This window comes from Diplotaxodon limnothrissa, linkage group LG19 (assembly GCF_057381915.1).
Source record: "Diplotaxodon limnothrissa isolate DT_005_m linkage group LG19, D_limnothrissa_male_GT1.1, whole genome shotgun sequence".
Classification (NCBI taxonomy): domain Eukaryota; kingdom Metazoa; phylum Chordata; class Actinopteri; order Cichliformes; family Cichlidae; genus Diplotaxodon; species Diplotaxodon limnothrissa.
Genome location: NC_140614.1, coordinates 13647405 through 13664030, shown reverse-complemented (window position 1 = coordinate 13664030; position 16626 = coordinate 13647405). Strand labels below are relative to the sequence as shown.

The following is a 16626-nucleotide window of genomic DNA, read 5'->3' as shown; positions in this document are numbered from 1 at the left end:
GTCATTTCCCACAGCTCATGGCCACGAGGGGAAGGAAATCAGATCAACCAGGAACATTAATAGCATCACATTTACACTCAGCTCTCTCTTCAAAATAATTGGAGACGTTACACTAATCCTTCTGCCAGTTCCTGCTCCAGTCTCCTCTACCCGGGAACAAGAATCCCATTCCAGATAATCCTTGTCCAAATTCATTCATAAACATACAGCTTTTTCCCTCCATGTTTTACTCCAAGCAAACCAAAATGTGTCACTATTAACCATGAGAGGACGTCCGGTCCTCTTACTGTCTGGGGACAGCAGCAGCAAAAGTAAAAACAGGAAGAAGCCGCTCTGTTCTAAAGCCGCGAGCCCCCACTTACTTTTACACCTATTTGCTACATGTTGTGTACTGTGCACATATACTGCACTCATATCAGAGTAGACATATCCCAGAAAGCAATAGATACGTGGCTAGAGCAAGGTAATTAGCTTAAACTTGCAGAGTGCACCTGGTAGTTGGGTCAGATGAAGGTTAAATCATGTGCAATCACTTGGCATCAAGGGTTTGGTCTCAGTCTGGTTGATCTGGTCCACGCCTGAGTGCAATTACTGTGTTCACACCTGCATAAACAAACCCACTGGGGAGGGAGATCCATTTAAACTGACAAAACACCGCAGGAGCGAAAACACAAAAAATAGGGTTAACCTATAACAACTGAACAACTGTTAGGAGTGCAATGCTGAATCACAATATCAACATACACACACTAACAGATACATCTATGGTATCCATCTCAAACTTCTACATCGCCTTGTTCCCGAGTTATCACATTCACAAACTTGGGTGTCCACACTCCCCACCCAACCGCTGCTTGCCCAACAATCATTATCCCATCAGGTTAAATTAGAACTCATAGTGTATTTATACACTATGTCTCCGCCTAAATTTTAAGATTAGGTCTGAAGGGTTAACCAAACATGCTATTAGTGAGATATGGCAGCAAGGCCCAGCTGCAGCTGTCCATCTCCTCTAGTGGTAAAAGGCAGAAAACATAACGTGATGGTCTTGGCTGCTACTTTAAGATTCGATCATTACCCAGAAGTTTTCATGAAGTTTTAATGAAGCTAAAACTACAGAGGGAGATGGGTCCTTTTGATGCAACAAGAGATTAGGAGAGGCAAGACGGCACAGAAGTCTTGGGAATTATAATCAAAGGGATTTGGTCGATGAGCCTGTGCAGAAGTGGTAAAGCAGTGGTGATGGTGCTGAGTCTTTTGGTCAAAGCCAACACAGAGGAAGGTCAGAAAGGATGAGTATCACTCTGCTCTTTCTGGCCATGCCTCTATTTTCAGATGGACAGAGGGTGACAAAGGACAGATGGAGGCATCGAGACATTTTAAGACAAATAAAGACTGAAGACGATGAAAGAGAAAAGGGAAGTGAAATATTTGTAAAATATTTTTAAAAGAAGTTAAAAATCTGCAAATGAAGGCAGCAGGCGCACGTAAGTGCCGCCTTTGTATGACAAATGTAATGGCCAATTAGGGAGATGCAACAGTTTAATCACTGTGGAAACAGCAGGACCACTCCGCTGCGCCGCGAGTGCAGACTAAATAATTCAGTTCATACGGTGGAGCTCCCAAAGAGGGAGAGAGGTGCAGCCATACAGGCACAAAAAACACAAATCACCACCAGAGCCATGCTGTCAACAGAGTCATTTTGTCACTGCGATCTATTCTGCTTCCAGCTGACATTAATAGTGTTTCTCTGCTTGAAAATGGATGAAAGCTCATCTCCAAATACAAGACATGATTGCACAAGCGCTGAGAACAAATAAAAGATAAATAACAGTAACAGTCTTTTCAGCCCGAGGGTCGCATGATTTGTGTTTGGCCCCGACAGCTTTATTAAGGAGGGCGGCCACAAAATTGGTCCCCCTCGCCTGCGACGTCAAATCAGCTGCTAAGAATGACGGTATTATTGTTCGGAAACATTTCAACTTACATCTGTAAACTCATCCAGTCTGGTTTCTTTTATCTAAAAAAAAAAAAAAAAAAACCACAACACACAACAGAATTCAAGCCTTTACCATCAGCCTGTAACTTGGAACACACACACAGGTAATTTTCTTCTCCTAGATTACTGTGAGCTATTTTTCACACGAACTGCTCCAGATGACACAGCAAGGCCACTAAATTCTGCGATCCAAAGTGTCCACATTCCAGCTCAGGTCGCACACCCTCGAGGTGATGCTTGCAATGCCATTTAAAATAACTGTGTCGAATTTTTTACAGAACTTCACGCGGTAACTCAACAACAATGTGACCTGGCTTTGTGAGTCACGAGCGGTGGGCAAAGGATAGCAATGTTGCTGTTGCTATGGAACAACAGCATCGACTGTGTCTCTGAGGTCATCTTTGTTGTGGTTGTATTTATCTGAAATGAATACAGAGAATTTCCAAAGGGATAATAAACACTACTAACTCACTCTCTAACCAGGTAGCCTGTGATTCCACATCACCCCTACGCTTGTTTCCCTTCACTGGCTTCCAGTGAAATTTAGAAGGTGTTTTACAATTTTAATGGAAGTACATACAAATGGCTCCTGCTTACAGACTACTGTAGTCAGCCTCTCTGGCCCTGGGATCAATGGTTTTTCTTTAATCATTTCCTTTTGAATATGGGTCACACTAAATGCCTGAATGAAACTATATATAAGAATGTATGCCTGAATCTGTGTTTGTATCAACTCTAGGTTTTACAAAATGCTATACAGGTAAAGTTACTGTAACTTTGGAGTGACTGAGTCAGATCTCCTTCATCTTTGTGTGAAGGAGATCTGACTGATCACAATCAGTTCCACCGGTGGGAGTTAATGTTCCAACAGGATGTGGGAAAATCCTTTTAAATTCCCGTTATTGACATCATCCAACAAGTTGTTTGCCTGTGAGTAATCTGTTGTAGTGTCAAAATGCAACAGGTATTTATTCCCCCATGTTTGCTATGAATCATTATTTCAGATTGCAGAAAGTGGGGAAGGGCAACTAGCAGCCAGTGTGACACAGTTTGGTTTGACACAAGCACAGATAAAGATGTCACCACCAAAGCAGAGTGCACGGGTCGAGCCTGCAGCACTGACAGTTTGCTCCTTTGTTAGGCTCAGAAAGGAGCTTCACAGCACTGAGAACTCTCTGCATGGTGCCGCGTGAGAGGAAAGGATCCCAGTGCACACGTCTGTAACCTCTGGACTCAAACTGTGAATGACTCATTGTTTTGGCTTGGCTGGACACACTCCGGCACACCTGCATATCTTCTCATGAGCAAAATGGGAAATTCAATCTTCTCTGCAGTTTCAACTGGTTTAAAAACACATTTTATTGTCATACAGAGGAATCTGCACAGGAAAAAATTAAAAAAATAAAAATCTGGCAACCCACAGGGTTTCAGTCTTGCTATGGTTGGAGATGTGCGTCACCCTGGGATACTGGGAAAGGCTGCACTGCCTGGCTGCCTTTTTATATGGTCCTCCAGACAATCATGGTTTAACAGAGGTGCTGTTAAACACCACTGCTCTACAGACAGCGAGGGAAGTCAAAGCCAGCTGTCAACCTAAACAAACTGGCACAGATGTCTCCTGCAAAATGTCAGGGAGCATTTAAACCACCACGATTAACATGATACTGTACAACTAATTAAATAAAAAGGGCCAAACACAGCAGTTTAACAGTCAGATTCAATCTTCACAGCCCATTATTCACACGCATTATGAAAATTTATAAAAACATCACATGCAGACTTCACATGGACTGACTTTAAAAAACACACTACAGCCTGTCACCACGACGGGCCTCATTTACACAAAGTCATGTTTATAGTTTTAAGACCTGCAGGAATAATAAAAATACCCATTAATCAAAGCACATATACTGTGGTGTCCTCAATGAAAGCACACGGCCTCTAGTGACTTATTAAATAAATGCAAATACAGTGACATATTTTATTTGCCAAATATTTTATACCAAAAAAGAAAAATAACATCCAGTTTCTCATCTCCCAGATAAACTACAAATCCACAATTTCTGCAGTAGTACTTGTTCTGTTCTGCAGCTTCGGTGAGATCACTGCAGGCTCTGGTTTGAGTTAGAGTACATTCAACTGCAGGTCGTCTCTGGGGAACAAGCTGAATAAATGTCACAGAGCGCCACAGGAACAACCCAGGCCTCCAAGCCAGCCAACAGGAAAAAGAGATGGGAAGTGCAGGTACACGCTGATTGGCACGCCTTACTAAATTAGACAGGGGACTGTCCATGAGTGAATCAATCGCAGGTGGCATCATTTTTTATTTAAGTGGTGGGTGAACAGCACTATATTAACAGGTTGCACTTAAGACTACAGAGCAGATCCCACAATCCCATCTCTGATCCTTTGGGTCCTCCAGGTTGAGGTGTGGGTCCTCCAAGAATCGAGCTTAACCATCAAACTGTTCCTGAGCAGTTTGAGTCAAAGCTGCATCAGGAGACCACTGTCATTGGGGAGTAACGCTGCCATAAGACTGTGTCAGTTTACAATGTTAAAACTATCTGAAACAAGAGCTGCATAATTGCCAGGACCAGCTTCCTCTGTAGCGCTTTGAATTATTCATCGTTTTACTTTCAGTAAAAAATTAAAAAATGCCTCACCATCTCATGCATTAATACCTGTGCTCCAATTACAAAATCTTAAACTTGTGAGAAAATAGTGTAACATGGATCCTTTGAGACCTCAAGTGACCCATATCTCTTGTGAGATGACTTTTTTTTTTTTTTTTTAAGTCTCACAGCAACAAGACGTGTTCAAAAAAAGCCCAATTCCAGCGTTATTAGATTCCAATCAGGACTTTCTGGGCTAATTTAGAAACTGCTGACTGACGCAAGGAAAGATGCCTGAAGGTATAAGCAGAGACAAAAAGCCCAGAGCTTGTTGAGAAAGAAACATTCAACTTCTAAGTGTGCCCAAAATAAAAGAAAGTTCTACATCTAAGCCAATATGTTCTTTTCAGCCTTTTGATTCCAAGTGTAGAGTAAAATCATCACTCACAGAGCTGGGCATTATGGGAAAAGGCTGAGAGGGAGCATTGTTAAGAAAAGAAAGACTGAGTGTTAGTCAAAGGGAAAAACTGTGTTAGACCACATGGGACAATTATCATTGTCTGTCTCGGCTGCGTACAAAAACTGATACGCTACTATTGTCCCGTCTTCCTTTGAGCTCCAGCTTCAGTGGAAACTGTTTAAGAAATGACTGAAAACCCAGGTCAAAGACTCTATGTGACATCCACAAATAAAACCATTAAGCACAAATGACCACAGAGGCATAAACAGACCAGTTCACTAAGGGAGCAATCGATACGAAACGAGATCAAATGAACAGTCAGCGAGGATCCATTTAGCGGCTAAATGGATCCTCGCTAAATTTTAGCCCATCAGCATGTGACCTCGTCTGTCTGTCCCTGAGCTTCAAGATGCTTCTCTACTTTCATCCTCCAAACCTGTGGGTTAATCATAATAATCATAATCAATATCAGACGGTGCACGTGTTGCATGAGCGTGCAGCCATCAGCGTTTAATTTTTAGGCCCGTCTGAAACAACGTTCAGTGTGAAGGGAAGGATTTGTAGAAAATAAGAGTCTTATAATTGATGCCTTAACATTGAGACACATGTCACTCAGTATTGGCCAAATCCACTCAATGAAGGAAAGTGAGGAGATGAGAGGAGAAATGAAAGGTCATGCCAGTCAGGGATTACAGCGGATGACCAGCTGAGGCCAGAATGTACTCTCAGCGGGAATCTGGGTTATGAAAGTGATCCTTAAAGCGCTCTGCGCGGAGTCACGGCTAACAGGAGCGGCTGCACTCCAACGCAGCTCAAATCACTCTCACTGAAAGCGATGCAGTCTCCACAAAATCGAGGGATGCACGGTGCACCTTGTAGTCTATGCAGATAAATATACCACCAAATCTCTAAATTATTAAAGACAGGTTTGCTCTTACATCAGGCATGATAAAAATCCTTGAAAAACTGGTGAGAAATTTGAAGGCAAACAGAGTGTGCCTGACCCCTACATACACTACACATACACTAGGCTAATGTTACTTGATTTTTCTTATACGAGTTCAGCCTCATATTTCAACCAGCAGGTCTTTAGAACAATTTTGTGGAGTGGATTCTTGGCTTCCTCATAAATGGAAGTTTTCTCCTCACAAGGATTCATTTTTATCTCATTTGTGCACAAATGAGCCCGAGCAGGTATGAAAACAGCCCTATGTTAAAATGGACTGATTCAAATAAACATATCTAAATTAAAAGATATAACCACTGCGTTTAGAAAATGCTCTCATACGCTAAAGATCATTAAAGGTGTGATACTGGAATGTGCAATCATTTATTCATAACTGAACTTTGAAGCAAACTGGAGCTGTGTTTAAAAGGACGCCAGCATCTCAAGATTCAAAAACCATGATTACCTTATTTTATTGTGCTTCTATCGAGTCTGTTTTGTCTTCCTTGGTGTTGTGGTTTGGACGCTTATCTGTAAAGAACAGAAACTCCACAGCCGACAGTTTCAGCAGTTGGTTAGATTGATTGCACTCTACTCCTTTGCATAGAGTTTCAGTTTCTTTTTTCTTGCTCAGGGCTCATAGCACCAAAACGCAGGCAGCTTTTTCCAGTAGCCCTCAGTCAAAAGAACAGGTTGGAGGTTTTATATCCAACAACAATGTGCTGTAATTGTTTTGAAAAATCTAGGTGTGGGATGGATGGCTCATCCACAGCAAAACAACAGAATAAGATAATCGAGTAAAGTCTGCCTAAAGTGCAGATCGATGTTTGTCTTGTTTAACACATCAGCATTTCACACCCGGGACCACAGATCTACAGCATGACCCTGAAATTTACGCAGTATGCAGGTCAACCCCTCTACTAGTGTACTCTCTGCACACGACTCCAGTGCGTTTGGGTGTTTCTTTGCAGATGTCTTTCAACTTCTGGCACCAGCACAGACACGCAGATCCAAGCAGGATTGAGGAATCCTGAGGCATTTTCAGCACAGCAACAGTTTTCCAAAAGGTTTAGATTTAATAAAAAGGTCAGAGATATAAACCAAACAGAACCTGCACCAACCCGAACCCACATGTGCCTTAAACTAAAGCAACAGTCAAACCAAAGCAAATGATAACTAATCTGAAAGACATGAGCCTCCCAGGAGAAACGAGACAGACATCTTGGGAGGAAACAAGTTCATACAGATGCAAAGCAGGTGAAGTAATTTCCTGTATAAGCCTTGGATTGTTAACCAGTAGAAAAATTCAGGTTCAGCAGCCAAAATGGACACGAGGCCAAGGGCCACAGGACAGCACAGTGACTCTAGATTTTGGACTGCTGGGTGGACAAAACAAGTCATTTAAAAACACGTTGGAAGAATGTAATTATTCGCTGCCCAGTGTTTCCTCCAGGACAGCTCTGACGGGTAAAGCCAAGAAAAGTTCAGGGCTGCAGTGTTGTGTGAAAATAGCTTCACATTCATAAATAATCCTCTTTCCAGTCCCACAGACTTCATATATAGAATGAGTTAATGGTAAAGAGGAAGCGTGAAATGTGAGGATTGTGCTGATGCTGAACAGGGATGGAGGGGGTGGGGAAAGGCAGGGTGTTTGATTCCTTCCTCCTGGCTGAACACTCAAAAGAGATCCATAAATCATTACAGATACACTCAGTCAAGTTACAGAAAGGAGGACTGTCTCTAGTGTAGGTGCACAGTAATGCTTGAGGACTTGTGTAGGTATTTAAGTATTACTGACACCATTGCTCGACAGATTAAACAGAAGGAGCTGTAACTGTGGACTGGAGCACTAACTGCTAACAAAGAGAAGGCTATCCAAATACACTTAATTGGTATTTTAGGCTCTCTTCTTGCCTCAAGTGGTGTTTATTAGGCACCAACACGGCCTACTAACAATGAACCAAAGCAACACTGACCATATGTCTAGACATATGGCTAAAGGAGATTACATGAACTATTTCTTTCCTCGAAGTCATGCTGTTTAGACCCAGACGTCCTTACTGGTGTCTCGGAATGACAGAGTAAACTGGAAGCACCCTGCACTGTTAAAAGCAGGTGTAAATGTGTTACATCCTATTATTTAAAATAGAACGTGAAACAAAAGACAGAGTTAGTGACTCAAGACTTCATTTTCTAGCTTTTTTGCCATAAATAGACTTATGCTTTCATTAAAAGATGCACTTTGGAGAACTAACAGTGGTTAGTCCAAAATAACGCCACATAGAAAAAGTTCTACTTTTCTGATCACAAACTCAAAGCAGCCAGTTTCACCAACACTGAATACCATGTTTAAGTCCAATAATTCATTTTCATCTATTGCCCTGACAGCATCTATTTTTAATATCGTTCTCTGGGAGAAACAGTGACGAAGCATAGTTGTGCAGCCCTACCAGCACATGCTCACACATGACCAAACACAGAAGCAGCTTATAGATACAGATCACAGTAAATCAGTAAGGATTTTACACTCCATAAAGGAAGCCAGCAGGATGTGATCTCTATTACAGCCTGGCAGATACTTTTGGATGACTTTGCACCGGGTGACCAGGGCTGGAGCAGGGATGATGGTACTTTTACAGTTTATGGAAACAGCTCGCCGGGTTTGGCTGATAACTTGGCACACCACCCTCTTACATAAACATGGGTGGTGTCTGAGGTCATGTCTTTACTCACCACACCCTATACAGACAATTATATATTGATCACTAAAATATGTTTAAAACTACTTTTGGACACTGATTAATGAGTCAGTATCTTGTATTGCATTTGCGGCAATAACTTGAAAATCTCTGACAGCATGTCGCAATTACACCAGTAAAGTCCAGACCTAAACCTGGCTACACTCACACAAGGTTGCAACCAGGATTATTGTGACATGTGGAATAAACTTCTGATCACATTGCCTTTGAAATGGTTGTTTTAAAGAAAGGCATGTCAGGTGCTGTCTTCAATGCTATTTTGATGCATAAAGTTGGCAATAAATTGGCAACAAAACAGTCTCGTATCAGTCTGTGATTAAATGTGGTCAAGCAGACAATTGCATGCAATCTGCTTGCAATAACACAACGATTAACTAGCCTGTAACCATCTGCGTAAACAAAAAATTCATATTATTTTATAAATTCTGTATTCACAGTCCAGACAGAACCTCAGAGATCTGGAAAAATAAACAAATTCCTCCACAGTTACATGCAAACCTTCACTGATCCAACTCAGAGGGATTGCAGTCAGTTCAAGTCAGACCGCGCTTCTTTGGAGAAAGGCTGCCTCTCACCAGGAGAGATATACAGTCAAAAGTTTCTAGGTTGCCCATTTGGTTGCCATAACTACTTGTAAGTGTAGAGAAAAACATTCAATGCAATCATCAGTCACAATGAAGTTGATGTGAGAGACTGATAAACTCCAACAGAAAGCAAATACTTCAAGTTGTTCCTGCTTTATGTGAATCTACAAGCAACTGAATCATGAGACGGGTGGCTTCCTCAAACCAACAAGGCAGCTGACATTAATCCACGATAATAACAGTTTAACATGCAGTACTATCTGAAAAAGGTGTAGAAATACACATCATGATAACTTTGATCAACATCAACTTTGGTTTCCACATAAAGGTCTTAAATGAAACGTAGTCCACACTCTCACACACACAAGTCTGGTCAACTCAGACATTCGGTAATCTAGCAGTGTCAGTACCAATAACCTCAGAGGAGACAGCCTCTTGACCATGAGAAGAAAATGTTTTAGTCATATAGGTGGGGATTTCCTGTCTCACTCACACATGCACACAAACACGTTGCTTTCATGACCTAAAAAGAGGTCTAATGTTACATACCACTCTACCACCTACCAGAAAAAAAATCCAAACTATGTCGATGTAATGAGAGGGCAGCGCAGGAAAGCCAAGAAAGAAAGCATGCTCTTTAAAGATATGCAGGAAACGAATGCAAAAAGGAGAGCAAAGGGAACGAAGCAAGCACTGACGTCAGGCTATTCTAAAAGGCTGACGAACAGCAAGCATTCAAAGACACAGGAGCTTAATGAAAACAATAACAGCACCTGTTATGATCTACCACTGACAGTAGGAGAAGAGGAATTCAGTGTTGATGCATGCCAATGCTGTGAATAGGCTGCTCTGACAAGGCCAAGCCCACACACGGGAGGAACAAGACTGTAAAAAGGCAAAACTTTACCCTAATTGCATATACAGACTGAAATGTTGTGCCTTTAAGGCAATACAATCCAAGCCAGAGGGCACGAGGTTAAGTGAACCTTTAATTAGGGCTGAACGATTATGGAAAATAATCTAATTGCGATTTTTTGCCCCAATATTGCGATTGCGATGCGATATGCGATTATTTTTTAAGGTCTTTGTCTTCTGTATTATTAAACAAAGACAAGCAATACATCATATAGTATGGCCAATACTATATTACATTAATTTTAAACTGTTCTTTCCTGGAAGACAGACCTCTGTTATGATGACATGAGGTGATGCATGAATTGATGACTGACATTTTTATTTAACTTCTTCAATCACAACAGTATATTTGAACATACACAATAGTTTATTTTTAGCTTACAAACATCTGAGCATAAAGTGCTGACAAGGAACCCTGGTGTAAACATTAAAATGAAAGTCAGTACAATGTGCAGATTGCAGAAATATACATAAAAAAAATCAGTGGCTTTACCACACTCAGTTTTTCGACTTCTGTGAACTACTAGACAGTCATTCAATTAAAAAATAATATTAAATAAATAAAACTAATAAATAAAAAATACACACATCTTACTGATCTCTGCAGTCAGTAACATTACACATAAAGTGCAAACATAATAGCAATTGTATAAACACACACACAAACACGCCTTTAAAGTTTAAAGGCGTGAAATTGGACGGTCTAGCCTTCTGATTAGCTAATCAGAAGGCTAGTTCTGATTAGCGTCACCGCTGTCTCGGTGGAGTTTAATAAACTCGGCCGTCTGCTTCTTGCTATCTAAAATATAACCAGACACTGGTGTAAATTCTCGACTGTCTCATACTTCTGTTTAATAAGTTTTCTGTTTGACGTTTAGTCAGCTGTGTGAAAACCAAGGAGGAACCCACCCGGGGGATTAATAAAGTTTTATTTTATCTAATCTAATAACTTTAATCTCAGCCAAACCGATTTACTCACGAACAAACAAAACACTGAAAAAAGCCCAACAATAACATTTTTAGGTTGTCTAAGTGACTTATATATTACGTTTAACCCGAGCAGCGAAACTCCGCGGTGATCTGAAAATGATGTGCCGGGAGTTGTGCCGTTCTCGGCCGCATCAGTAACCCTCGAGCTCCCGGCTAGCTGTCGAGCTGGTGGGTAGCAGACGCCTCTGAAAACGTCGAAGCACTTTTGCAAATATGGGATATCTTGATAAACCGAGCAGATATTTGATGTTTACACAACTACTTTCTCGCCTGAAAATATGTTAAAAGTTTATTTTGTGACCCAGAAAGATTAGTATGAGTAATTTTAAAACTTAGTAGCGGCCGCCATTGCTGGAAACTGGAGTTTGGCTGGGCCGCGCTATGAATTCTGGGATATGGTAGTAATTTGGACAGCCTTATAATCGCAGTATAATCGCAGCCTTTGCGGTTAGAAAATTGCACTTGATCATGTCGCGATATTATCGCAAATGCGATATATCGTTCAGCCCTACCTTTAATTCTTACCCTGCATGAATGTCATGTTTAAAAGCAGGGTACACTTTAGAGAAGCTATCAACACCACAGGATGACAAGTTGCTTTTTACTCACAGCACCAAAACAGCCAAGTGTAAGATTATATTAACAGATTGGGGGAAAAAAGGGGAAGGTGACGCATTGTTTGATCATACACAAAAACAGGAACCCCAAATAAATTAGTAATGTAGGTGAAAGAATCAAACAATATAAACAGCTGCTCTAAAAAGGCTGACTACACTGTGTGAGAAATGCCTTCAACTTAATACAAAGTTTAAAGTATACTTACTTATGTTCAGAGGTTTTTTAACCACACTAATGAGTAAAGATTTGCGTACTTGTTTCTAAAAATGTAACATATGCATTAGTAAGAACAAAGACCTGTGGTTTGAACTCTTACCTTCAAAATCTTAAGTTAGCAGTGTTATTATTTTGGTACATATTGTGTTTAGATTTTGAGTTTGGTGGATGTCTAATTTGGTTTCCAGTGTTTGTGTGGTTGAAAACAGCGCAGTAACAGCCCTCCATGACCGAGTCTCTTGTAGTGATTAAAGATCCAAATCAATGGTGCTGTTCAGATATTACCGATAGCTGTACAGTATATGGGGTACATCAACGTGACAGAAAGTGAGATCTTGAGACTTATCTGGATGCGGCTTCTGGTGTTTGTGTATCCAAGAACAGTGTACAGTTTGAACGCTCCGAAATGATTAATAACTTCAGGTCAGTGCTCAGATGTTAATAAAAAGTAACCGTCTAGTGTATGGGACACATTAAAGCAACAAAACTTGATGTGAATTGACAGAAATACATGTTGGGCAAGATAAATGAAACAATTCTGCTTTGGTCATATATTCACTTCAAACTGGGTGGTGGCTGTGAACATCAGGTTGATCTTCTAACACCATCTAACATCAGTAAAGAAGAGCAAGCTCACAGTTTGTCATGCACAGATAGGAAAGAATAAGAAAGTGTTGTGGTAGGTAGGGCTGGGCGATATATCGAGTTTTTAAAACGTATCGATATATCTTTATACGAGATATAAGATGTGACAATATCCTTTATATCGATATAGTCTATGTTACGTTATAATTATAGTTGTGGAGCCGCAAGTTTGCCTCTTTTTCATCCACTTTTGTCTCTACGCAACGTTACTCCGCCTCGCCTCTCTCCTTCACTGAACACAACTCCCCCTCCTCCCCCATCGCTTCACCTGCAGGCAGCAACAAGATGGACACAGCAAATCTCTGTTAACGAGTTACTGCGCATCGCCCCGTGCGTGGGGCTGGACGGCGTCAATGTGTTAACGAGCTAACCGCGCTAACGCTATGCAGCCCGGAGGGGCTGCACAGCCTAAAATCCTTTCATTCTCTCAAAAGTTGACAGCGCGCCTTATGTATGAATTCTGGTTGTGCTTGATGGCCGCGAACCGCTTTTATGTGGTACACGGCGCTCAGCAATCTGTCAAAAATGTTGGAGTACGACTTTGGTCAGCTACGGAGCTGCACCGCTTGATAGATTGTCGGCGCATTACGGCTACTGAGGAGCCTCGCGGAGTGATACGTACTGTGCTTCAACGTAATATTACCGTATTGTGTGTGTATAAGGACCATAAATGGCACCTGTTAAGGGACGTGGTTATGAAGCGGATTTCAAACTCCAGGCTGTCAGTCACGCAGTAAAACTTGGGAATAGAGCTGCTGTGACATCTGTCTGTCTTTGTTACTATGTTCAGCGTCTTTTAGTTTACATTTTGACTGCACAATTGTGAGCTCTATGTTATGCACAAAAACAACATTGTTTTCTTTTATTTATGGAGCATTATTATTTAATGAATGCTCATAATTTATTTTTGAGTAATTTTTTATGTGCATCTGTGTTAATAAAAGTGCCTGTGTGACATCTGGGACACAGCTTTAACTAAGAACTCTCTTTTTGTTCTTACTTTATGGCTTAAAAAAATATCGAGATATATATCTTATATCGCCATCCAGCTAAAAAATATCGAGTGGTAGGTTTCAAAAATAATTTTACTGGATTCCAGATATAGGTTGTAGTCCTCCTCCTTGGCTGTTAGAAGCAATAAGCACTCCAGCGACTGTGTTCACAAACATTACTCTAATTGTTCGGTGTATGGGGCAGATTCAAGCAAACAAAAACAGAGATGTCTGTCACTTAACACAAACACACAAACTAGAAATTCTGCTAACATATTTTGAGTTTGTGAGTTTATTCCTTTTTGATTTAAATTATTTTTTTAATTCACTCCTATTTTGTAGATTAATTAAGTATCATTTCACAGTACCCATTCATATTACATGCATCTGCTGATATTGTTGCATCCAGAGTTAGAGTATCTTCGTATGGACACTGGCTAATATATTAAGCCCACTTTATATCAATTATATTTTCTGTTTGTTTCATTATGTTTACAGTTGTGGGGTTTATTTACTGTCATGTTAGAACAGTAAAGCTGTAAAGCGAGGGGCTAGGTTAATGACCATCAGTGTGGTAGCAACATAGGAGAGTGCAGAGCTTGCTGAGAGTGGGTAATCACTCACAGAGACAAGAGTGATAAATAATGATTATATTTAAATATCAGTAATTACAGTATTTAATGCGAGATGCTTAGCTGGTGCCATAAACTCAGCTCCTGGTCCCACAGGAAAGACAGGATTATGCAGCATTATACTAAAAGCAAGGTACACTGATAGGTGCTCAAATATAATTATATCCAAAATTCATTTTAAGACAGAAGTGATCACGCCTAAAGGATGTGCCCAGTATCATGATGTAGGCAAAAAAAAGTCTTAGAACTTACTTAAGCTGCTGCCTATCCCACGTGGTGAGATGAGACTTGAAAGTTCACAATCCCTCCTAACAAGAACTAGCTAACTTCCCAGAATTCAATAAATGATGTAGCTTTCTTAAATACATGAACAAATCATACCGTAAATGCGATAATAGATAACAGAGCTAATGTCTCAACCTGTGGATCGACTCAGACTCCACCAGCTTAAAGAATAGTTTTTACCTGTAATGCTTCATTTGCTCAGTTTAGGGGCACCTGAACCAGCACTCCACCTGCTCCAGGTTCTGGTTAGAGAGACCTTGCAGCTCACAACAGATCTTCAAAGAAGAGCAAGGACTACTATCTCCAGCTGTCGTTCCAGACGGTGGAGCTGGAGTCTGTCGAACCACAGGCCAAGTCTCACAATAGTGAGTAGTTTACTGATGCGGACCAGAATTTTAGCATATATATGTAAGATGTAGCTGTACATCCAGCATTTTGTGTATTTTTCACCACAGTGAAAGTAATCAATGATTTCTAGCAAATTTCTTGGTTTCAGGATTACTTTATTCTGTCATGTCTACAAATATAATGCATTTAAAATGCATTTCATGGTGTGATCATTTGATTATCATTTCTACACCTCTGAAAGACCGTTACAATCTTAAAGCGTTAAAAAAGGCTCCTCAGGAGTTCTGCCAACTTTTCTCATTTTTAAAAACATCCAGATAAAACTCAAAACCTCTGAAAAAGACTTAGAGGTGTGACCTCTGCCACAGATTCCACATGGAGGGGAAACTCCATTATCAGCTGAGCTGATCGATTACTCATGGAGGGGTCTGCGTAGCTGCTGCCCGATCGCATGTGGAAGGACCCTGCTGATTGTGCATCACTCCCAAAACAAAGCATCGATTGGTCTGGCACGTGTAAGCACGGTCAAGCCAACAGCTCCATTGTCTGTGAAACAAAATAAAAAAAAGCCAGAGAGGCATGGGGAGCAGGGGGTAACCCCCCACTCTTTGTGCAAGGCAGCTGAGCATGCATGCAACGATTGAAGAGCATCGTCATCATAGTGCATCCTAAAGACACCTCCATGGTGTTTGAAGAATCCCCCCTTTAACACAGCCTCCTCATTTTTGTGTTTCCCAGTGTGCATCGCCTAGCAACAGAGTGAGTTGTAGGGCTTGTAAAGGCTTGCCAGGAAGGAGACCGCTCATCTCTCCGTGCCTGCTCCTGCCTCCTTAAAGTCCAGATTACAGTGTTTTAGCTCCCACCGATCCTCTCCTGCACGTTTCCGAGCGCGTCTGAGCGACGTGGCAGGAAAAACAGCAGCACTCCTCAAACTTCTGACACGTTTTGTTTGCGCCCCTGTTCCAAAATAAACTCAGCGGAGTGGGCAGGGAGCCGGCGTGGAGGCTGAACTTGTTATTCCGAGCCTCACAGGGAGTCAGTTTACGAGCTGCGGGGCGCTGCTGTCAGTTTCAGTGTCAAGTTAGTTCAATCCCCTCACTAAACGTTTCCTGATGTGAAACTATTCGGGTTGCTAGGTGTTCACGCCACTACGACAACTGTAGCTAGGTAACGCTCGGAGACCACCGGTTTTACAGTTAGCTACTTGTGGAGGCTAGCTCTTCTTAGCCAAGTTAGCTTTGGTGTAGCCAAATTAGCACCAGCTACTGGATAACACATGAGTGCAATGAGACGGCGAATACTTACTTTTATGTCTGCCCGCACCCCAGGACTGTTTGGCGATGCTGGGGCTCCGTATAATTGCCCTTCCGGCGGATTTCAAAGCGTCCATATCGTAATCCAAAAGTGGGGCAAAGAGCCCGACGAGCGCCTGTGTGTGCGTGTCGAAACACTCCGCTCGGTTTAAAACAAACCTCTGTCGTTCAAACTTTGTTTCAGCTGTTCTTCTCTCCCCTCCTTCGTACGACTAGCTCTCAGCCGACGGTAAATTACCATGTTCGTCCCCCTGGGCGGTGTTAGTATGTAAATTAACCGGATAAGGTGCGTGACGCCCGCTTGTGGAGTCA

General features: G+C 41.5%; 1 protein-coding gene across 2 annotated transcripts in view; it reads right to left on the bottom strand.

Annotated features, from left to right (window-relative positions):
* ldlrap1b (low density lipoprotein receptor adaptor protein 1b) overlaps positions 1 to 16626 on the bottom strand; it is a 48437-nt gene extending 31811 nt beyond the window's left edge. For both annotated transcript variants that reach the window (XM_085342625.1, XM_085342626.1), the window contains exon 1: positions 16307 to 16626. In XM_085342625.1, coding sequence (XP_085198751.1) covers positions 16307 to 16391 — 85 coding nt within the window. In that variant the 5' untranslated portion in view covers positions 16392 to 16626. The remainder of the gene's footprint in view (positions 1 to 16306) is intronic.